Source organism: Lissotriton helveticus, chromosome 7, assembly GCF_964261635.1.
Source record: "Lissotriton helveticus chromosome 7, aLisHel1.1, whole genome shotgun sequence".
NCBI lineage: Eukaryota > Metazoa > Chordata > Amphibia > Caudata > Salamandridae > Lissotriton > Lissotriton helveticus.
This window is the reverse complement of record NC_136068.1, coordinates 1,295,141,525-1,295,166,078: the sequence shown is the minus strand read 5'-3', so window position 1 is coordinate 1,295,166,078 and position 24,554 is coordinate 1,295,141,525. Positions and strand designations below refer to the sequence as shown.

Here is a 24,554-nt window from a genome sequence, read left to right as displayed (position 1 = left end):
CCCCTTCAATAAAATAAAAAAAAACAATTTAAAAACAAAAGAAAGAAAAGTAATGAGTAGGAAAACATAGGTGTGAACAATAAGAATCAATTCATAACATAGTCCTTGAATCTACAAGGCAAAGTAGGAATTCTTTTACCAATACCACATTCAACTATACTGGGGTCATCAGGAATAGCAGCGGAAACATTGGAATTACCACAATTACTTTGACCAGTAACACCTCTCCTCTCTTCATAAGAAGGACGACTCACAACAATTGAGTCATGCAATGACGCATCCGTATTCTCCCCAGAATCAGCAAATTGTGCTTGCAGACAGCTGTTCTCAAAATGGTCTTCCATCCAATCATACATATTTTGACTATCTGTGATATCCTCATTCCTCTCCTCAGATTTATCTTGACTAAAAGCAATACTTTTCATATTCCATACCTTCCCATCACTCAATCTAACAGCATTTCTCAAAACCTCAATGACTTGTTTCTGTGGGTCAAAACGACTTTCACCCTTCGGCACTTTAAAAGGTTTCTTAACCCGTACCCAATCACCTACTTTGACACTTACACTTTTTGTGCCATAATGTCTATCATAGAACTCTTTGCTTTTAGAATGAGCTAACTCCAAATTCTTCTTTACTTCTGTAGGGGACCACTGCTTAACATTTCCACTCAACAACCAACCAGGGTTGAACTTGCTTCTTGGTAACCTCCCTCTCATCATAACAAAAGGTGACAACTCTGTACTAGTTTGTGCTATAATCCTGTAAGACCAAACCGCCTTCTGTACTTGAACTTTCCAATCCAATTTCTTGTTGACCACCGCTTGAATAACTCCTTTGATCACTCTATTGAATCTCTCAACAGTGCCATTGGGATTGTACAATGCAGTGGTTTTGTGTTTAACACCACACTTCTGAAAGTAATCACTAGCTTCGTGTGACAAAAACTGTACTCCATTATCTGTAAGGATACAAACCGGTAAACCTTCCATAATGAAAATCTTGTCTAAAAATTTCAACACACTACAAGTGTCTGCCTTATCCACAAATCTCACAACAGGCCACTTTGTAAATAAATCAATAGCCACTAATCCAAACTCTTTCATTTCACCAATTGGTCCAATGATGTCCACAGCAACGGTTTCCCATGGTAGTTCTGGAATAAGTCCTTCACTCATGCAGGGTTTTAACGTTCTAAGGGTCTTGTCTGCAGAACTACACACCTCGCAATTCCTGACAAACAATTCCGTGTCTTTATCCACACCTGGCCACCAGAACATACTTTTCACTACCATTTTACTTCTCCCAATACCAAAATGTCCCTCATGACATAGCTCTAAAACTTTCCTTCTCAATGAAACTGGGGGAATCACTCTGTCACCTCTGAAAAGCAAATCTCTTTCTAAAGATAGTTCCATCCTTACCTCCCAAAAGGCTCTAAATTTCCCTTCAATAAAACACTGTCTTGGCCAACCCTTACATATATATTTCCTAACCTCTTTTAATTCTAAGTCCTTGTCCTGTTCCTCCAACCATTCTTTATTACTAATAGCAGGAACACCTGAATCATGAATCAAGGCAATATTGACATTACCCCAAGGGTCATCCACGCATTCTTCAAGTGGGGATGGCAGCCTAGATAAGCAATCTGCCACTACATTGTCCCTTCCTGGCAAATAGACCATCTCATAAATAAATTCCTTCATTCGCATAGACAACCTTGCCATCCTAGCTGAAGCTCCAGAAATGCCATCCGACGATAAAATTTTAACTACCGGGCGATGGTCAGTCCTAATAGTCACCGGTTTGCCCCATACAAAGGCTCTAAAATGCTCTAACGCCCATGCGCACGCTAACGCCTCCCTTTCGATAATAGGGTACCTTACTTCAGCTGGGGAAAGTGCCCTAGAAGCGAAAAGAATTATTACCTCTTTTCCTTTAGAATCTTTTTGGGTAAAAACAGCACCTATGCCCTTGTCGCTCGCATCTGTTGTCAGTAAACACTCTACATTGGGGTCAAAACTCGCCAAGGCATTAACACTCTGTAACTCCATTTTAATTCTGTCAAATTCTTCCTGGCACTCTTCCGTCCAAACAAATTTCACATTCTTTTTAAGCAAACTTCGAATATTAAACACCTTTGACGCGAAATTCTTTACGAATTTCGCGCAATACTCTGCCATTCCTAGGAATGCTCTTATCTCTTCTTTGGTGCTTGGTGCTCCTGAATTCATGATATTCTCAATTAAAGCCGGTTTGGGTTTCACTCCTTCCTCACTTATAATGTGCCCTAAATAAGACACACTTCTTTTGCAGAACTTACATTTTGATAACTCTATTGTCAACCCTGCCTTTTCTAGAATACTTAAAACCTGTCTCAATTTAGAGTCATGCTCCTCTTTGTCTTTGGCTGCCACTAAAATATCATCCTGGAAAAATGCAATCATTCCCATGTTCCCCAATAATCTATACATCAATCTTTGAAATACCGCCGCTGCCGACGCTAATCCAAATGGCATACGTTTGAATTGATAACACCCGAAAGGTGTGATAAAACCTGTCAGATACCTAGACTCGTTTTCCAACTCCACCTGATGGTATGCAGCAGACAAATCTATGGTTGAAAACCATGTTGCACCTTTAAACGATGATACCATCTCGTTGATCTTAGGTAAAGGAAACTTTTCTATTACAATGTTGTTGTTGAGATGGTGTAAATCTATGCACAAACGGATCTTTCCATTAGATTTTTGTGCAACGACAATTGGACTAATCCATTCAGAGGCTTCTATTTCCTCAATAATCCCTTTGTTCAAAAGTCCCTGCAATCCTCCCTTTACTTCTTCTCTAATTAACATTGGCACCGGTCTAACTTTGTGTACTTTTGGTTGTGCATCGGCTTTGAGTCTTATTTTGTGTTCAAAACCTTTCAATTTCCCCAATACGGTACTGAACACTTCTGGAAATTCTTTGAACAAAACATCACTCAATTTGCTTTCATCATCCACGACCAAGACTTTCTCTTCACTGTTTGGATCCAAAATAATACTTACATTTTTCTGATCCCACCATCCCAATACTGATGGTCCCACTTTGGATACATATAGTTTCCCCCTTGTGTCTCTTCCTTTAAATAAAAACGTGAGCCATCTGTAACCTAACATTTCTATTTTCTTCCCTGTGTACCCAACAGGACAGATATCTGATGTATTCAATTGATCTCCAATTTTTCCTACAAAATATTTTTTCCAAATTTCTTCATTTACAATAGTATAGGGAGATCCTGAATCCGCATATACTTCCACCACCACACCACCAAAGGACACTTTACATAAAGGTTTCCCTTTTAACGCTTCATCTGAAATGTTGATGACACAATTACCTCTTACATTCTTTACCCATTCCAAATTTTCATCATCCTCCTCAACCAATACCTTTTCTTCATCCCAAACATATTTAACATTGCTGCGTTTGCGGCACATTTTCGAAAAATGTCCAACCAACCCACAAATTCCACACTTCTTATTAATAGCAGGGCAGGTTCTGCTAAAAGCTAAATGTTCCTTGCTATCACAACGATAACATCTTCTTTCTTCTCCTCCGGTATCTTTCTTATGAAATCTCATTGGTTGGTTATTCCATCTTCCCTGTGGACTCTGATGATAACTTGTCGGTCCTCTTGGACTCTGTTGATACCTTGTCTGTGTTTTGTTTTGTTGTAAAATTTTGCAAACAGCGCCTGGGGTTTTTTCATGTTCCGTTTCTTTAATTACTGTAGAACATCTATCCGACATCTCTGCTTTTCTCATTATGGCTAAAACATCGTCCAGTGACGCGTCTCCATTCACCCATAGTCTATCCTGCAAGGTTGTAATATTATTATGCATAACAAGCTGATCCCGAATCAACTCATCATTGATAGTGCCAAATTTACAATCAATAGCTAACTTCTTCAGGTCATCAACCCATTCATCAACTGTTTCTGTTTTACTCTGTTTCCTTTGAAAGAATTTGTGTCTGGTTACCCCCATACACACTTTAGGTGCGAAATATTTATCCATGTTATTTATGCAGTTTTCAAAAACATTAAGACTAGCATCCTCCACTTTACTCATACGAGAATGAGTCTTTAAACCAATTGCTCCCAAAGAATGTAACAAAATTCTCTTTTTCTGTTCAGGTTTCATTTTTTTCTCCTCATCAACAGCCTCTATATAATTTATAAATTACTCTTTCCACTCAATCCATTTTATTTCTGGTTGAGCACCAGTAGCCCAAAATGGTTGAGGAGCGCTAATGCTGAAGTTTTGTTGTGCCATCCTTTGTTTTGTATTCACTGTAATAATATCTATTTCACTACTCCCACTTGAGTCTCCTTTCTCCATAAACTTTTCCTTTTGTCTTTATTTTTTATTTGTATTTATTTGTTTAGGCTATTATTTCCACTTTCATTACTATTCTCAGACAGCCTCACCTGTTTACCCACCGTAAGTTTAGAAAGTTCTTTCCACAAATCGTTTCCTGATATATTCTTGAACTGTGTACCGACATATTTCTCCTGTCGTGTACCCGAGCTTGTCATTTCCTCAACGTTTAACCAAAATGGCCGCCGCGTAGGGTTACGCAGCGTGACCTTGCGCCACGACGTCCTCGACAATGATGCGAATCGGCTTTTTCTGCGTGCCTGTCTCTCGCGCACTTTGCCTGCGCGTCTGTCTCTCGCGCACTCCTCGCCTGGAATCCCACCGTCTGGTCAAAAGACGCAGTACTAGGGACTCAACGGGCGACACACGCTGGGAATAAAATTGCCCAAATTGAAGGAGGTACGTCGTTGCGATTCCCTTTCCCAGTTCTGCTTACCGCAAGGTGAATGTGTCTAGTTGCAGTCCGGTAACCGAGAATAGTTGGCAAATTCCAAAGTCTTGAACGATTTCTCACCAAGTTGCTCTTAAATTTCTGGGTCCACCTTCTGAACGTCCCAACGTCGCCAATTGTAATGAGGAGGCAATATATGATATATATATATATATTTTAATGAGTAAGTAAGGATAACAGGTGAGCGCCAGGGAGCAGCTATCCCAATAGTCTTACAACTCCACAACTGCTGCACTGCTCACCAATTCTACATTCTACATTCCAATACCTCATAGCATTCCTACCATGAGGCAATGTATCTTAAAGGTAAATACACAGTAGTACAACATAACACCGGCACACCTTTCCACAGATTCCACTCCTGCCCAGACTTCTCACGATAATACGGAATGACAGGGTTCAAGTAATTCTAGTGTTTCCAGGTTGGTCACAGAGAGTATGGTATCCTGAGCTTGTGAGTGTGAGCATGAGCATGAGTATCGGTCCTCCGATCAGGCTGACCCTTTGAGAGGAACTGCTGTCACAGCAGCTGGGGAGGGTTCTGCAATCGACCCTGCGCATCCTCAGCCTTTATGCATTGAGTGACAGGCGACAGTTGACATCTTTTGACCTTACCCTGAAGTCTGTGATGTTGTTCTGGCAGCCAGGCACCCCTTCACCTAGATGGCATACGCCAGCCGTTTGCACAAATTTGTGGCATACTGTGCAACCAGAAACTTCGACCCTTTTTCAGCATTCCTATCCCACATTTTAATATCTGTTCTTGGAACAGTTAAAGGTTATCTGTCTGCCATCTCAGCCTTCTTGTGGTTGCCGAACCAACCTTCTTTGTTCAAGTAACTCGTGACTAGCTTCCTGAAAGCTCTAAAGCATATGTTTTCTCCAGACCATTCATCATGCTCCATTATGATTGTAATTCAGAAAAGGGGGTGGTGATGAACAGAGTGTCTGAATTAAGCAGACCACTCTGACCCAGTCCAAAGATCAGGGATTGATCCATCACCGTTTTTTAGCTCACTGCACCATCCCAGCTCAGAACCTGGCTATATGCAAATTAGTCCGTTCCTGTCCCAGTGCATGATGGGAACAGGGCAAACCAAACTACCAAGCCAATTCTTATACTGGGAAGGAAACAAGCTTCCGGGGACCGGTTTCTGGCATTTCAGCCGTCGTCGGCCCGGCTTGCTTGAATCCTGATGGTGCAATGAGCAAGGGACTCACATCTGAGTATACCCTTCCACGCTTATGGTGGACAAAATGATTCAGAAAAGGGGGTGGTGATGAACAGAGTGTCTGAATTAAGCAGACCACTCTTACCCAGTCCAAAGATCAGGGCTTGATCCATCACCGTTTTTTAGCTCACTGCACCATCCCAGCTCAGAACCTGGCTATATGCAAATTAGTCCGTTCCTGTCCCAGTGCATGATGGGAACAGGGCAAACCAAACTACCAAGCCAATTCTTATACTGGGAAGGAAACAAGATTCCGGGGACCGGTTTCTGGCATTTCAGCCGTCGTCGGCCCGGCTTGCTTGAATCCTGATGGTGCAATGAGCAAGGGACTCACATCTGAGTATACCCTTCCACGCTTATGGTGGACAAAATTATGATTGTAACCTAGTCTTCACCTTTCTTGTGTGTGCTCCCTTTAGCTGCTACATATCTCCACACTTCTCTTGTTACGATGATGGCTTTTCTCGGGCTATAAAATCGGCTGGAAGGGTCAGTGAACTGCAGGCACTGTCTGTGCACCCTCCTAATACCACCTTTTAACCAGACAGGTTGGTTCTGAGATCCCATGCCTCCTTCCTACCAAAGGTTGTGACACCTTTTAACTTAGGCTGAAACCTCACCTTGCCTACCTTCTTCGCTCTGCTTTACACTTCAGACGAAGAGAGACTGCACAACCTGGACCCAAAAAGAGCATTGTCGTTCTACCTTGTTTGCACAAGAGTTTAGAGTGGGCAATTAACTCTTAATAGGGTATGTTGGGGTCAAGAAAAGGAAGCCCCTGCAGAAACGGACCATCTCACAATGGATAGTGCTCTGCATTAAGATCTACTACGCATTGGCCAATAAGAACACCGCTGAGGGTTTGCATGCTCGTTCCACCAGAGACAAGGCGGCGACCACTGCCTTGGCTCACTGAGTCCCTGTCCTGGACATGTCAGGCAGCAACATGGGCATCCTTTGACACATTCTCAAAGCATTACTGCCTGTATTACCAGGTCCATGTGACAGGCACTTTGCCTGGACGATCCTGCAGGGCTTTCTGATGTTATTCATTTTGCATACCCACCTCCAGGGAGGTATTGCTCGGGTATCTTTTCCGAGGTGAAGAATCTGCGGCTAGAAGTCTCTATCATCCTGGCAAATTACTTACCTTCAGTAACTCCATATATGGTAGAAGCTGTTGCGACGATCCCTTACTGATCCTCACCGTTGTGTGAATTAATTCAGTAGAGTTACCCTTCTGAGGGCCTTAGTAATACACCCCAGTATGTCAGCATTCTAAGTGGCTCCACGTTTCTGGCGTGGAAAGTTGCGGAAAGAAACTGGCATCAGTGAACTAGGGTGGTGCCTATATAGGCATGGCGTACGTCACTTCTGACACAGACAACACGGAGCTGAACAAATCCACCTAGTGGAGCAGTATTGCTTGAAAGATTCTGGATCCAGTCTAACACCTGGGGAATATTGTAAGGTAAAGAATCGGAGGCTAGCTAGAGTTTCTACCAGATAAGGCATCACCAAAGGTAAGTAACATGTTCAAAAGGTCTTGCACATAAAGTATTCATATTTTGTAGAGATTAGATCAGGTTCCTGTTGGGTTTGTGGGATTCACACACAAAATTGATTTCACAGTGCCAAGAAGACAGGGTTTGACGGATGCAGTGACAAAAAAGAAATCATTGAGTAGAATGCCTAATGAGTCTTAGAGTTTGTGTGTTGATCTCTTTAGCTTGCAGCTTAAAAGAACATATTGAGAGAGACACGTCTTGGATCAGTTTTACTTAAATTGGTGTCAACATGTGTGATACCAAGGTTTTTACTTTTCTGGATCAAGCTAGCAGATAACTTCAAGTAGTTTTTCATGACCAGTGAAAACCATTCATGTCATTGGTAACTCCTGTCCGAGGTCTCCAATTTAAGAGGATACTGTTGGTCCTAGACAGTGTCTCATACATTTCATAGTGTATAACCTACAAGGAATGGCATCTCTAAATCAAAAGAATTTGCTCAGCTGCCAGTTTACCTACAAGTGGTAGACAAGTGTTTGCTGAAATTTTAAAATTAGAAAGGCAAACGTACTCAAGGGGAAATGGAGTACTTAGAACACACTGTGTGAGATTAAAAGTATAGGAGTAAACAAAATGGGACTGTGGGGCCGTAGCCATATGTACACGTGTGTTGGTTTGAAGCCACTTAGGTCTATCTCAGCTTCTTTTCTACTTACTTTTTTTCCCTCTCTGTTTATTCTGGCCCTTTAGCAGCCCCGAGACAGCAAAAGGGCTGTGCAATTTCCTATTTATGAAGGACCCCAAAAAATGTCCCTAGGAGTTATGGGGTCAAATACCTTAAGAAGCAATATGGAGAGTAATTCCTACTGATACCCTAGACTGCAATGCATCATGATAGGATTCAACAGGAAGTGAAACAACTAGCGACAAATATAGAGAATTACCTAAGAACCATCTAGCAACTACCATGACTTGAAAATGAATGAAGACAGAGGCTGGAGAAGCAAACAGCTTCATTAAGGGAGACTATGAAGCAGCGACATACAACTGCACACTGCATGTCAGTTTACAGCTGGCAGTGTGGTGTGAGTAGAAGAGCAACATTTCCCCATCATCCACTAAAGAGCACAGAGTTCTAAACATGAATTATTTACAACCTTCCCATTGAAGTTAGATAAGTGATAACTCCACCGGCAATATAATGACGAAGTCTGCAAGTTTAAAGAATTCTTTAAAGTCTGGTGCATACACCTGAAACTCGCAGCAGAAGTAGCTCCTGTTGAGGATAGTTATGATGGGTCTCAAATAGCAGAACATATGACCAGAAGTGATGGCCTTATTTGAAGTTGCTTCTTGAATGCCGGGTGTCTGGATTTAAGGCAACACTGAAGGAGCCAAGGGAGGGTGTTACCAGCTCACTTGGGAACAAAGTGATTCCTTGATAGACCTCAGACAGAAAATGTGAGGACTTTTCACTACGTGGTGTCCTGTCAGTTGTTCACATGAACAGCAAAGGCGAGTGCCAAGAGAATTTTGTACGTGTGGCTAATATCAGAATCTTAGGGTGCCAACAGATGGGCAGGAGTAAGACCATTGACAGCCTTACTAATCTAAACTATGGAGCCTGAAATTAGAATGTTGGGATAATTAGTTGAGAAAACCTTTGGACTTCTGGAAAGAGGTAAGACAACAAGCTCAGATGTATATCACCTAATTCTAGATAGGAGAACAGAGCGATCAGAAGTATGGAGTTAAGAGGTTATCGGATTCATTGGTTTCGGTCCTTGTGTAGCATGACCTGAAAGAGGTTTAAACATTTACATAGATGGCAATTGGTCCCTGCCTTTATGGATGACCTGTGAAACATACACATATTTTCCTTCTTTCCAACTGCACAAAAAAGCTAGTTACTATACATACAGTTATAAGGAAAGCATAGTCTCCAAGCTTTATGTCTACTTTAGGGCTGTTGACTTCCCAATTTCACTGGTGCGGGAGTGAGTTAAAAAAAAAATAAACCAAAAAGATATTAACAGAAGTTCCTTGAGAAAGTTTGCAATTCATCTGGAGCCAGTGCACTAGTTGCTTAGGAATGAAAGATAAAGGTGCATTTTGATGAAACCAAGAATGAATTTGTCAAATATCTTTTGTTCTTATTTTAATTAAAGAGTTTCTGAAAAGGAGTGAAAGTAAACAGATGTGTGGTGCTACTTCATACCTCAATCTAGTTGCTTTGAGAGGATGAAGCATAGTATGAAGGCATGCATGCAATTAGCAGTTCGCTCAGAGTTATCCTGAAGAGAGTTATCCCTGTGGTGACATTGCACAGCACCACATTCTCCAACTGTTTTGAGATCCATTTGAGATCATGCATGAAGATAACCCTATGAATCTTATGTTTAGCAGGCTACAAGTTTAGCAACATGACACATTGGGTGTTAGAGGACCAAAATACTAGTTGGTATTTCATGACATTCTAAATCAGAAGAAAGCTGATAGTTAGAAATACAACACAAAGAAAGACGGTGCGTGTCGTGTGGGGCCACAGTTAACAATACAGGCTAGATATAATGTGGAAAGGGGATTTCGCATGCTCCATAAGGATCTTGAAGAGAAATAACAAAGTAGTTATCCAGTATTAGGGGTGTCTTTCATAGATTCACATGCCTGAATCATTCCCCGTCGTCGAGATGGGAGTCCCCGGTACATAAAGATAGTAATGTCCTATTAGACATATAGAGAAATAGGCCTAAGGGCCACACCTTAGTAACATATCCTTGTCCTTTTGTAGAAAGGACCAAACTCTAGAGAAGAGCCAATCAGCTATCACCTCCCTCTAGAACCCTCCTGGAAGGAGCCTCAGTCCCTCAGATTTTCTACCGCACGTCGTGCTAAGGGAGTCTCCTGTGAGCGCTGCTCAGTTTTCACTCCTCAACTGGGTTTCCAGTGTTCTCTGGTACTATTTTTGTTTTCTGGAAATATCTTCATGACTGAGACACAAAAAAGGGTCTTTTTAGGCGCTGTGGTTCCTGTGGGAAGAAAAGGCTGCATATAGATGACCAACATAAAGACTGTCTATATTGCCTGTATCCAGATCATTCTTCCAAGGATTGCAAGGTATGTCGTACCTTCTCCTCTAAAACAATCAAAGATCGTGAGGGATGTCTCCTAATTTGGCTTCAGAGATTCAAAGATAGAGACCAGCTGGAATCTTCTGAAGAAAGTGAAGGCTCTTCAGTTTCTTCCACATCTTCTCAGAAGAGACCAAGAGTGACTTCTCCTGACCCTTCCACACAGCCTCCTCAAAAGAAGACCCTGAAAAAGTCTTTAGAGGTCCACTCTAAGGTGGTTTCATCGAAGGTGTCCTCTCAGAAAGTTCCCACCTTCAAAAAGCCGACTTCGACTCCGTCGACGACGACATCGTTGACGACGGCTTCAACGACGAAGAAAGCTGTTTGTTCAATACAGTATGTCACTACGTCGATGACAACTGTCTAAACGTTGATGGCAACATCGTCACTGACCTCGTCGACTACAACCCCATCATCGACGGCAGGTAAGTCTGTGTCGTCGACGATAAGCATTAAGAAGACACTGTCGACGATGTAGCAGTCGACGACGTTGCGCTCGCTGACGAATGACTCGTCGACGAGCTCGACGACGAAGATATCATCGTCGACAACATCGTCAACAAAGACTCCGTCGACGAAGACACCATCGACGCGAGCACCGTCGACGAGGACGCCGTCGTCGAGATCTCCAGCGACACCAGTATCGACGACGGCACCATCGACGATAACACCGACGACTACAGCATTCGTCGACGCCTCGTCGTCGACTACCACTCCGTCGACGACCATGGATCCAAGTTTGAAGAGCACATATGTGCACCTTAGGATCACAAAAAAGACGCCAACGCCGGATTTAACATCACCAATTAGAGTCCAACCGCTGCCTACAGCATGTCTCCTTGGGGAGGAGGATTCAGATGAAGGGGACATGTTCCAAACTGCGACAAGCCCCTCTGAGCTTAATGTGAAATATCAGGAAAGTTCGGATTAAGATGAGGAGCAGGAGGAAGAATATCATCCACCTCCTCCACCAATGGTTTGCCTTCCAGCCTCTTTAGTCTCGGACTTACAATACCTCATAACAGATTACAAACAGAGGTTTCCACAGTCACCTGCACCTCAACCCTCAGCAGTATCTCTCACCAAGACCTCGGCCTCCACCTTTAAATTTACAGCCGGATCCCGTCAACTTATAACACCCTCCGTCTACCGATGAAGACGAGGAAGAAGACCAGCATGAAGAGGGAGAGCTTCAATCTAACCACGATGAATGAGATGACTATGTCATTCCCTACCCTGCTTCTCCAGAACAGACACAAGCGGACTCGCCACCTGGAGACATTGGAGGGTTCCATAATGTCATTGAAAGGGCAGCTCAACGTTTCCAAATCCCCATGGTCTCTCTCCAGCAGGAATGCTTCTTATATGATTTTAAGGAGCCCTTCAAAGAATCAGTGAAATCGATACCTATTATAGAATACCTGTGGGGACAAGGTGTTAAAGTGATGCAGAACCCTTCCTCAGTACCTCCGGTAGTTCCTCGCTTAGACAAGAAGTATAGAGCACCTGATACTGTGCCAGCTTGTTTAATAGGACATCCCAAGCTGGACTCGGTGATTACACAGGCAGCTCAAAATAAGTCCAAAAATCCTTTTGCCCCATTGTCAGCTCTGCCAGATAAGAAAGGCCGAAGGCTGGACAATATTGGGAAAAGTTTCTCAACAATGTTTGCTCTGACAGTAAAGGCGTCCAATGCCTTAGCGATTTTGGGACGTTACAACTGACAGTTATGGGCAGACATAGCCCCTTATCTAACGTCCTTGCCTGAGGAATCGAAGGAAGAAGCGAAGAAAATATCACTCGAAGGGGCACGCTCAGCGTCAGAAATAATAGACTGTGCGATGGATATCGCAACAACTGGATTTCGCCAACTTGCCGGAGCAGCTGTTTTGAGACGGCAAGGTTGGCTGAAGGCAATTTCTTTTCATCCCGAGATTCAGTTGAAAATCTTGGATATGCCTTATGATGGCCAATTTCTCTTTGGACCTCAGATCGATGAGGCGTTTCAGAGTATAAAAAAGGACACAGACACAGCCAGAGCGTTGGGAACTCTCCAATACAAAAGTCCGTCCTTTCGCGGCTCAAGATGAAGAGGACAGTCCTCTTACAGGGGGGATTATCAATATCGCTCATCATACTCTTCGGGGCAGCAACATCGGCCACAGTTTCAGCAGCGCCAACAGCAGCACCAACAATCTTCGTACGGCAAAATGTCCTTTCGGGGTAAAGGCCAACGAAAAGACAATGCTCATAGACAATGACCTTTCCCTTCGGCCAGTCTCCAATTCCTCTGTGCCCTCAAAGATTGGAGGAAGAATTTCCCATTACCTAGAAAATTGGAAGAAAATTACCACGGCCCGGTGGGTTCTACAATTAGTTCAATTCGGCCATTCATTGGAGTTCCTTCACATACCTCCCCGAACCCCTCCCAACCTATGCTTCACAAAAATCTGCATCTACTTCTCCGAGAGGTCTCTCTTTTGCTCCAGAAAGGAGTGATAGAAAAAGTCCCTCTGTCCCAACGAGGGAAAGGATTTTATTCCCACTTTTTCTTAGTTCAGAAGAAGGAAAAGAAGTGGAGACCAATTTTAGACCTCAGAGCCCTCAACATATTCCTAAAAAAGCAGTCGTTTCGTATGGTAACGTTCCAGGAGGTCTTGCAACTCCTAGATATGGAAGATTACATGGTATCCCTGGATCTTCAGGATGCTTATTTTCACATCCCAATTCACAAAAATCACAACAAATTTTTTAGATTTGCAGTAGCAGGCAGACACTTCCAGTTTCGTGTCCTTCCTTTCGGACTCAAGTCTGCACCTCGCATTTTTACAAAATGCCTCTCTCCAGTGGCTGCATATCTCAGACAAAAGCACTATCAAGTTTTTCCATATCTGGACGACTGGCGGATCAAAGCTCCATCTCTAGAAGACGCGTCCAGGTCTTCCAACACTTGTTTGCAACTTTTCAATCGTTTAGGACTCACAATCAATCGGGAAAAATCAGCCCTTATACCTTCTCAACATATTAATTTCCTAGGCCCTACACTCGACACAAAACTGAGAAAAGCTTTTCCATCACAGGAGAGAATGAAAAAGCTAGTGACACTGGCTATTCTCGTAGCCTCAAAGAGAACCTTAACGGTTCGCCTTTTCAAGTCCCTACTCGGAATGATGTCATCATGCATCCTACTGGTTCCTCACTGCCACCTAACGATGCACCCTCGCCAAGAGGCCCTGTCAGCGCAATGGGTCCAATGCACAGGGTCATTCGACGATCCCGTAAAGATGACTCTTCAAATTGTCAAGGCGCTGCTATGGTGGATGTCTATTCGGAATCTTTCTCAAGGCTTGCCCTTCTTATTTCCAGCTTTGCCTCATGTCATAACAACGGACGCCTCTCTGGGAGGCTGGGGAGCTTTCTCCCAAGAACTGCAGAGAAGCGGAAAGTGGTCCCCCTCCGAAAAAGGGCTTCATATAAATCTGGAACTGGTTAATCCTGCACAATATCTCACTTCGGGCGGAATATGTCCCAGGCATGGACAACGTTTTAGCCGATTTCACTAAGCAGACAACACACAACGTCTCACGAGTGGGAGCTGGATCAGGAGACCCTCAACCAAGTATTCTCTGAATGGGGTACTTCTCTGATCGACCTATTCGCCACAAAAGACAACGCCAAATGCCAACACTTTGCAAGCTGGCATCCCCAGAAAGGATCTCTAGGGAATGCATTTTCGATCGCATGGTGCAACGTCTTTGCGTACGCCTTTCCGCCATTTCCATTGATTCCCAGAGTCCTCAGGAAATTGAAAGCGGAGCCCTGTGCACTCATTCTGATAGCCCCAACCTGGTCACGCCAACATTGGTTCACAGAACTCTACCGTGTGTCTCCACAAATGCGATTGAAGCAGTTTCCATCACTCCTCACGATGAGCAACAGGCAAGTCCAGCATTGGAATCTGGCATCACTCAGATTATCCGCTTGGCTCCTGAGTTCAAGGAATTCCAGAATTTAGATATTCCGCCAGATTGTAGAGCCATTCTGGCTCAGGCAAGAGCAGATCGTACCAACAAAACATATTCTTTGAAATGAAGAGGTTTTGTATTTGGTGTAAGACTCAGAAGATACATCCTTTTTCATCTTCTCCAGAACAAATACTGCCTTACCTTCTCCATCTAGCAAACTCGGGCCTTGCTCATGCTTCTATCAGGGTCCACTTGGCGGCCATATCCCATTACAGGAGATCTGCTACAGGTCCTTCTCTCCGGTTTCACAGATTGATCAAACAGTTCTTTAAAGATCTCTTCAGGACTTTTCCACCCGTGAAGACTTTACCGCCTACCTGGCAACTTAACACGGTCCTTAATCAGCTCATGAAGCATCCCTTCGAACCGGTACACAGGGCTGATCTGAAATACCTCTCTTGGAAGACAGCACTCCTTCTTGCACTTAATTCGGCAAGATGAGTAAGTGAACTCCAAGCTTTCTCAATTCAGGAGCCCTTTCTCCAATTCAGGCAAGACAGGGTAATATTGCAAACAAATCCAAAATTTGTACCAAAAGTCCCGTCGGACTTCCATCTCAATGAGCCTGTTGTCTTGCGCTCTTTCGTTCCAAATCCTCAGACTGCAGCAGAAAGAATGTTACATTCTCTGGACCTTAAACGCTGTCTGAAATTTTATATTGAGAAGACAAAATCCTTTCGTAAATCTAACCAACTTTTTGTAGCTTACAGTAGACCCAGGAAAGGTCTTCCGCTCACTAAGCAAAGTATTTCTCGCTGGATCTCTGCAGCTATTGCATTCTGTCACGATCGGGCAGGACAACCCCTGCATTCTAAAGTACGAGCCCATTCTACTAGACCGATGTCTACATCTATGGCGCTGTTCGCAGGAGTGCCAATCATAGACATTTGCAGAGCGGCAACATGGAAGTCGTCACATACCTTCACCAGGCATTACTGCCTGGATACAGAACTCATGAAAGATGCTGCTGTAGGACAAGCAGTACTTTGCCATCTGTTTCAATAGAGGTGAGCCTTCCTTTCATCCCACCATCCTTTTTCCATGTACGCACATTTCTTTATTGTATTGTTTGATGGTATTGCTCCTTATGATAGAATTTTCTATTGGTCACTTGATATCTTATTATCTGATGACTTGTATATTCTATACCATCCGAAATGTGCTTATCATTGCTTGCTACTCTGATTCAGGCATGTGAATCTATGAAAGACATCCCTAATACTGGATAAGAAATGCGTTACTTACCTGTAACTGCAGTTATCCAGTATTGGTGTCTTTCATAGATTCACATGCAACCCTCCCGCCTCCCCTGGAAGGACTCATCTAATTCTCTCAGTGATGTACTTGTTTAGCACGGTGCTTCTGAAAATCTGAGGGACTGAGGCTCCTTCCAGGAGGGTTCTAGAGGGAGGTGATAGCTGATTGGCTCTTCTCTAGAGTTTGGTCCTTTCTACAAAAGGACAAGGATATGTTACTAAGTTGAGGCCCTTAGACCTATTTCTCTATATGTCTAATAGAACATTGCTATCTTTATGTACCGGGGACTCCCATCTCGACGACGGGGAATGATTCAGGCATGTGAATCTATGACAGACACCAATACTGGATAACTGCAATTACAGGTAAGTAACTCATTTCTTATGCCTGCTGTAGGAATGTGAAACAGGTGACAGAGTATGATGTCTCAAGAAAGTTAATTGGCAAGACAGTCAACAAGTCAGCAGGCTGTGATAGAATATATGTTAGATGAAGCGAAGAGGACTCTTGTGCAGGTGATAGGAGTAGGAGTAATTGTATGGGAAGGAGAGTCAGTCAAGAGGTGATAATCCCTGGATAGAGGGAAACAGTCATCATGCATAAGTTGGGATGGGTAGAAGTTTTATAGATGATAGGATGCAAGTTCACAATGTATTGATGTATGGAACAAGTACTCAAGTTGCTGGCAAGGGTGGGAGAATGTGCAGAATTAAAAGAAAAGTGTTGCATCATTTCAGTGCTTTTTACAAGAATAAATCTGGGAAACCTACTGACATTTATCAAGTTTTGCTGCTTCCTTAGGACTTTTCCATTGTTATTGGAAAAACATTCCCCAAATGCCTCCCATTATGTGTCTAGTTTTTTCAGTAAAGTGGCCCTGCTACTCGCCTTTGCCACCAGGCTCTCTTCTTCAAACACCCCTTTCTTAGATCTTCCTGAATGCATATTTTATTCTTTAGAGTGCACTGTGCATAACATTTGAAATCACACAAAAAAGTAATTACATTTATAGGAGAATGTAACATAACAAATCAAGACATTTATTAACTTCGTTAAAGTATGTTTTCCACCATTTCCCAAAGTCCAGATAATCAGGAAAGTGCTTCTCTGTATCAGAAGAAATGAGCTTCTTTGTAGGCATGGCTGTGTCAGAAAACAACTAAGCTAACCTGTGTTTTAAAAAAACTTTGTCCAGAGTGTTGAGGAGAATGTGAAGTCTTTGGACCGCTTGGTGGCCGAGGTGACATCAGACCTGCACGGATCCATTAAAACCTGGAACAAGTTTTTTGTGAAGTAAGTCGCTGGTTTTGGGCCTGCACATTGTGGATAACCCTCAGTTGTTCCTGTATTTGTCTTTCAAGTGTCTTCAGCGACGGGGCTGAGGTATGAATCTAATACAATTTGTTATTAACATGAGATGTATGCCTTATAAGTTCATCCTTGGCAGGAGAGTGGTTGTCTTTATTTATTTTTTACTTATTTTGAAAGTTTTATAGAGCGCGAACAAGATCCTTACCGATATCAGAGCGCTTTACAAACAGAGTGGGATAAAAAAATTAGTAATAATTAAACAACACATTTGAGAAAAGAAGTGCTAATGGTTACAAAATAAAAGAAAACAAGGTAAGGTAGCAACGGTGCATAGGAGGTCAATATACATAGTCACAGGAGGAAGAGTACTGAGTTCCGAGATTACAATAGTCAAAGTTCAGGTAAATTTGGCTAAGAGGAGAGCTTTTACTTCTTTTTTGAAGGATGCCGTGGATGAGATAAGTCTGATTTCTGTAGGTAGGGCATTCCATATCCTGGGCGCCATTCCTGAGAAGGAGCGTTTATACGTTTTTTTCTTGTGAAATCTCCGAGGTTTCAAAAGAAGATTGTATGCGCTTCTTGTCGCTCTTGAGCCACCCGAGATTGCCAGTTTCTGAGCGAGATAGCTGGGGGAATTGTGGTGTATAGCTTTGTGGGTCATGCAGGCGATTTTCAGGTGTATTCTGGCTTCGTAGGGCAGCCAGTTCAAAGCTTTTAGATCAGGAGAGATGTGTGAGTGTTTTTTCGAACCTGTGATAAGTCTGGCTGCAGCATTAATAGAGGCTGTTAATGGTGCGATTGTCGATAAGGGGAGACCACAGAGGGCAACACTTCCATATTCCACTCGAGGGATGACTAAGGCTTGGACTGCAGTTCTGAAGTCATTGGGAGGAAGGAAAGGTTTCAACTTACGCAATGTGTTGATATGGAAATTAGCTCCCTTCTTTGCATTGCTGATGTGATGATGCATGTTGAGATTGCCGTCGAGGGTTATGCCTAAAGATTTTGCTGAGTCCACAATAGTAGGTTGAACGTTGAGAGCAGTGAGATGATTAAGCCAGGCCTGAGTGATGGGGACTTTGGTGGGAGGTGCTATTAGGAGGAATTCGCGTTAAGTTTGAGGTGATTCTCTGCTAGCCAGGTCTGTGTGTTCCCAAGCGTTGTGTTGAGTATTTTGATGTCATTGAGGGTGTGTATTTTGAGGTAGAGCTGAGTGTCATCTGCGTACATGTGGAATTGAACATTAGATGCTTGGAGTAGTGCGGTAAGTGGTTCCATGACTAGATTAAACAGAGTAGGGGAGAGGGAGGATCCTTGAGGGACACCAAGTGTTACAGGAACTGGAGTGGACATAGTATTGTTAATCTTGAATTTTTGGGTCCTGTTGTGCAGAAAGGAGGTGAACCACTTGAGAATTGTCCCTGAAATACCCATTCTGAGATTCAGCAGATCAAGTAAGTCCTCATGTTTGACCGTATCAAAGGCTGAAGAGAGATCGAGTAGTATGAGGAGGCAAGAACCATTCTGATCAGAAATTTGAAGCGCATCATCAATAATGTGGGTCATGGCTGATTCAGTACTGTGGCCTGCGGAAACCTGATTGGTATGGGTTGAGGAGGTGAAAGTGCTTGATGTGTTTAGTCAGTTGAAGGTGTACACATTTTTCTAGGAGTTTGGCCAGGGTAGGATATTGGTGATAGGGCGATAGTTGTTAAGCTCGGAGGGGTCCGCTGTGAGTTTCTTTAATATGGGCGAGACCTGTCCCACTTTGAGGGAGTCCGGGATGCATCCTTGTTGAAGTGAACTATTAATGATTTTGGTCCATAGGGGGAGAAGTAATGGGATAAAGTCCTTTACGGCGTTTGCGGGTAGACGGTCAGTGAGGTGATTGGAAGGCTTCAGTGTGCTAAGAATCTTGGCAATTTTTTCTTAGATCATTGAGGAGATCATTCCTGATGTTGTCTGTCTTTAAGTTAAAGAAGGTAGAGAATTCTTCACAGGATGGTAGTGTATTAGAGGTGTTTGAGAGAGTTTGAGGGCCATCTCTGGATTGAGTTTTGATTAACTGGAACTATTTTTTTGGTCGTTGTTTTGCTTGATCAAGCTGGAGGCTAAAGAAAGCAGTTTTCGGGCGCTTAATTTTTCTGAAGTAAGCGTTTCTTTTTTTCTTTTTTTCTTATTTATTTATAGGTATTTTACCACAGTAAACAGTACAATATAATCCGGTATCATGAAAAGGGTATCCGTATTCCCACATATGATCAGTTTACAATCTAATATACAGCCACCCACCCCTATTCCCCTCTCTCCCCAACATTCCCTTCCCAACTCTCTTTATTCAACTTGAAAGAATAGTCCATTAATCAGAAATACGAAAGTTCTTGGTTGCGATCATACATGAGTCCAGAGTTCTGTGAATTAGTTCTAGTCCATTATCAGAGACTGTCCACCCCCCAGCATGCATTTTAGCCATACCAAACCACGTCCCATCTCCGTCGTACATCCCCTCCAGCCCGTCGAAACAGCCTCCCGGCACCACCGTCCCATATTCTTCAGCACACGCACGCATCATTCATCTTGTGCACTATCATCCCGCTCCTCACCCACCGCCTCTTCTCACCCCTGCCTATCTGTAAGGTACGCTATCAAGGGCCCCCAGATATCTCCCGGCCGCGACTTTATCGATAGTTGTTCCGCGTATATATGCAAGTACTCCTGCCAAGTGGACATGTCTCGGATCCAGCTCTTAAATTTGGGCGCTCTTCCCCTACCCCACCTGCACGCCACTTGTCGGCAGGCCAAAAGGAATCCCAGAAGCAGAAGTTTGCGATGTGGTGTTTTAATGTCCCCCACCAATCCTAGCAGGGCTGTGACGGGGTGTAGAGGCGCACGGGAGTACCCAGCAGGTCAGTCAGTCCCCTAGTGACCTCCTCCCAAAATATAGCAACCTGGGGCATGTCCATGCAAGGTGTATGAAATCAGCCGGACTCCATCCACATCTCGAGCAGTTATCGTTATCACGATGTCGGAGCTTATGGAGGCGTGCTGGCGTATGGTATATGCGATGTAAGAATTTGTAATGTATTAACCGCAGCCTGCTACTCCCCGATACTACGTCTGTTTGTAAACAGGCTAGTTCCCATTGAACATCCAGATCTTTATCCCATTCAGTCCTAGCCTTGACTGTAGAATCCGGGGGGCCGATCGCACACGGGCATATAGCATTGAGGTAACGTGCGCTGGGGCTTCTGATTGAAGTAAGAGGTGTAATGATGTGAAAACTTCCGGTTCCGCCGGGAACTCCGGCGTCTTGGCTCGCACGCTCTGCCGCAATCTGGTATAGAGAAAGAGATCCATAAAGGAGCTAGGGGTCTCACCAAAGAACTGGTCCTTGGTTCTGAATTTGCCATCTAGGTATAAGTCGCCCCAGGTCACATAATGGAATTTGTCCAGTAGATTTAGGCAAATCTTCTCAGTGGTGACTGGTAACAAGGGGCAATGCTTTAACGGGATTCTGGGGGAATATAACTGGGGCACCCCCTCGGCCTTAGCCAGCCATTGCAGTGCTTTTACTGTGCAATCAACAGCTGTGGGGTCACTGTCTCGCTCCTTCTACGGTGCAAACATGTAGCCAGTGGGAGGGTGGGAGGGACCGGAGCCATGTGGCCATCCTCCACAGCCAGGTGAGGCATGTAAGGGGGGGGTGGAACCAGTACACTGCAAAGTGTGCCTGGGCGCTATAATAGTACTGCTCGAAATCGGGTACATCAAAGCCCCCGTATCGATACGGCAGAGTAAGGGTGTTAAGCTTCAGGCGAGCCTGTTTTCCCCCCCAAATGAGACGGATCAGTTGTGTACGAAGAGTTTTAAAGAAGTGTGCGCCCGGGTGGAAGGGTATGTTTTTAAATAAATATAGGAATTTTGGAACTATGACCATTTTTATCAGCGAGATTCTCCCAGCCATCGAAAGGGGAAGCTTGAGCCATCCTGTAATGTTATCTGTCACCTTGGTCATGGCCCGCCCCTAATTCGTCCTCATCAAGGCTTCTTTATCCCTCGTGATGTAAATCCCGAGGTATTTAAAGTCATCTCCTTCCCATTGAAAGGGGTAGTCGAGGGGATGTGGGAGAGTGTATTCAGTAAGGGGAAAAACTGCGGATTTGCTCCAGTTGATTTGGACTCCCGCAATGGCACCAAACTTGGTAAATTCCCGCAAAACCGGGTTTAGATTTTCCTGTGGCCTGTGAATGTAGAGCGTGATGTCATCCGCGTATAGCGATACCAGGACTTGCCTGGAGGGGTATATAAGGCCTCGGTGATTATGGTGCTGTTGCAGCTTAGCTGCTAGGGGTTCTACCGCTATGGCGAAAAGGACAGGGGACAGGGGGCAACCCTGCCTTGTCCCTCTAGTTATGGCAAAGGAGTCAGAACGCGCTCCATTAAGAAGCACCCTGGCACACGGCGCCGTATAGAGTAGGCGGATCCAGCATAGGAAGGATTCCGGCATTCCCATATACGCTAGAGTACCCAACACATAGTCCCACTCCACTGAATCAAACACCTTGGTGGCGTCTAAAAAGACAGCCACCTCGTCACTTCTCGGGTCAATGTCCTGAATAATGGCAAGGAGGGTCCTTAGGTTATGGGTGGTGGCCCGGTTGGGCACAAAACCCGATTAGTCCGGTAGCACTAATCGCTCCAACAGGAGCTTTAATCTAGTTGCAAGGACTTTGGCCAATATTTTAGTGTTTCTCTTAAGGAGTGATAAGGGTCGGCATGAGTCACATCTGTCTGGGGGCTTACCGGGCTTAAGTAGGGAAAGGATCTGAGCTCCTCTCATCGTGGTGGGAAGAATGCCTTCATCCAATGCTTCATAAAAAACAGCTTTGAGAATGGGCGCCAATATAGTAACATATGTTTTGTAAAAATCGATAGGGATGCCGTCCAATCCCGGGGCTTTTCCTGACTTCATCACCATTATTGCTTCAGTGATCTCATCAACTTCAAGATCTAGCAATAGGAACTTACGTTTTACGTTGCCCAACCATGCTAGAGCGACATCTTCAAAGTAGGCTCCGAGATTTAGCGGGTTGCTGTCTATGGGATGTGTAAAGGGTTTGGTAGTATCCCGTCAGGGTAGCCATTTGGTCCTGCAAGGACCGGCAGGTAACATCCTGCTCGTTTCTGAGTTCAGTGACATAGTTCCTAAACCTAGGGGGGCGAATCGCTCCTGCAAGGGACTTCCCTGGCCTGTCTCCCTCCCCATATATTCTAGCCCTGCAATGCTTCCCCGGAAGTTGCATTCCCGCTCAGCAGCTTCCGTGTATTCGGACAGTTTCTCCCGCTGGCGAGCCCATAAGCTATGTGCATCCTCCACGACAGCTATGTCCCGCTCCAGCCCCTTCAGCTCTCCCTCCAGTGTGGTTAGAGTCAGTCTGAGGTCCCGCAAGATGCCCCCCCTTTGGAAATACACCATCCGCGTACCGTCACTTTGAAGGCCTCCCATACAGTGGTGAGGCTAGTTTTGGAGCCGGTATTTCTGGGGAAAATATCTATTATCTCCTGCTCCAATTCAGCCTTAAATACGGCATCCTGGAGGTGTAGGGGGTTGAGTCTCCAGCTAGCGTAGGGGGCCAGATCTACAGGAGGTGTCACCCTGACCAAGACTGGGGAGTGGTCCGAGAATGTTTTGGCGAGGTGAGTCGCCTTGTCCACCCAGTGTGTCATACCTTTGGAGACAAGTAAATAGTCCAATCTAGCCCAAGTGTTATGAACAGTGGAGTGGTGGGTCCCTTCCCGCATGGTCGGATGTAAATAGTATCTATCAAATTATCCTGTAGGACAATGTCATGCATCGTGCGTTGGGATGTGGTGAAGTGGGTAGCTGTGGCTAAGCACCTGTCCCTGTTGGGATCAATGACAGTATTGAAGTTCCCCCCCCCAGATCACCTGTCCGCACCCCAGTGTGAGCAATTTGCCGCGCGGTGTGAGTAGTGAGTGCGTATCATCTGTATTAGGGTCATAATAGTTTGCACTGGCGATATCGTGTGAATTGAGCCTGCCCCATAGTAGGCAGTACCGTCCTTCGGGGTCCATCTCCCCCCCCCCCTTCAATGAAATTGGTCCCTCGCCTAACCAAAATAGCCACCCCTCTAGAATAGTTAGAGTAAGTAGTAATACTGCGATGTGAGGCCCACCTGGAACCTGGAGTGTTACCCTGAGCTATTTGAGTCTCCTGGAGGAGAGCGATGTGAGCCTGATGGCGATCTAAGTAGCTCAGTACATGCCTACATTTCCTTGGGTCGTTAAGGCCTCTAACATTACATGAGATAATGTTTAGCGCTAGTCTATTTGTGCGTGCATCACCTGCACCTGTCACTCAATACTATGTACATGCATCCATGATCATACAACCGTCTACGAGTTCCGTATCTCACTTCCCTTCCGCCTGCCAATCCTCCCCCCCCCCCCCACCCTCCAACACCCACTCCGGCAACCCCAACAAACCAGAATAAAGCCCCCTCTACCCCGTCCCATGCAACCCTGCCCAACTGGGGCCTGTGCATCCCAAAATTCCGTAACATAGCTAAGTGCAACCAGGGGAATGCCCTCAATTGGGGGCCACTAGGGGCTCCCGCCTTTACTACTCGGCCTCACTTTCGCACCCATCCTCGACTCCTCAATTACGAGGAACCCTTGTGACAGGACGGAGGCGAGCGGCCAGGCGGCAGAGCTGTGCCACCTTAACAAGCAATAGCAGTTATACATCACCAATCTGCGGAGCGTCCATCAGCAGCCATGAGGCAGCATCTCTCAGTAATCAGTCCCTGGTGATGAGCGTTTCTTTTTTTCTTAAGTGTTTTGAGGTGCACAGCTGACGGGACAGATCTCCAGTTACGTTCCGCCAGTCTCATCGCTCGTCTATCATCATTAAGAATCCCGTCATACCATGGTTTTAGAGATTTTAGAAGAAACGTTCTTTAACTGAAGAGGGGCAGCTGCATTGATAATTGAGGTCATCGAATTGAGGTAGTGGTCGGTAAGAACCTGTACGTCAACAGCGCCAATGGGGGGTAGGAGAAGATTGTGGTTGAGGGAGGGTAGTGAGTTGGGATTGAGTTTCTTCAAATCTCTCTTCCAGACCTTAGATCTGGTGGATTGAACCGGAATGAGCTTCATTTTTTCGATGATGAAGAATGTAATAATGAAGTGGTC

At 44.6% G+C, this 24,554-nt stretch overlaps 1 protein-coding gene across 4 annotated transcripts in view; it reads left to right on the top strand.

The window, feature by feature from the left end:
* UNC13D (unc-13 homolog D) overlaps positions 1-24,554 on the top strand; it is an 880,699-nt gene that overhangs the window by 501,087 nt on the left and 355,058 nt on the right. For all 4 annotated transcript variants that reach the window (XM_078654550.1, XM_078654552.1, XM_078654549.1 and 1 more), the window contains exon 18: positions 17,224-17,321. In XM_078654550.1, the coding sequence (XP_078510676.1) occupies positions 17,224-17,321 (98 nt within the window). The remainder of the gene's footprint in view (positions 1-17,223; positions 17,322-24,554) is intronic.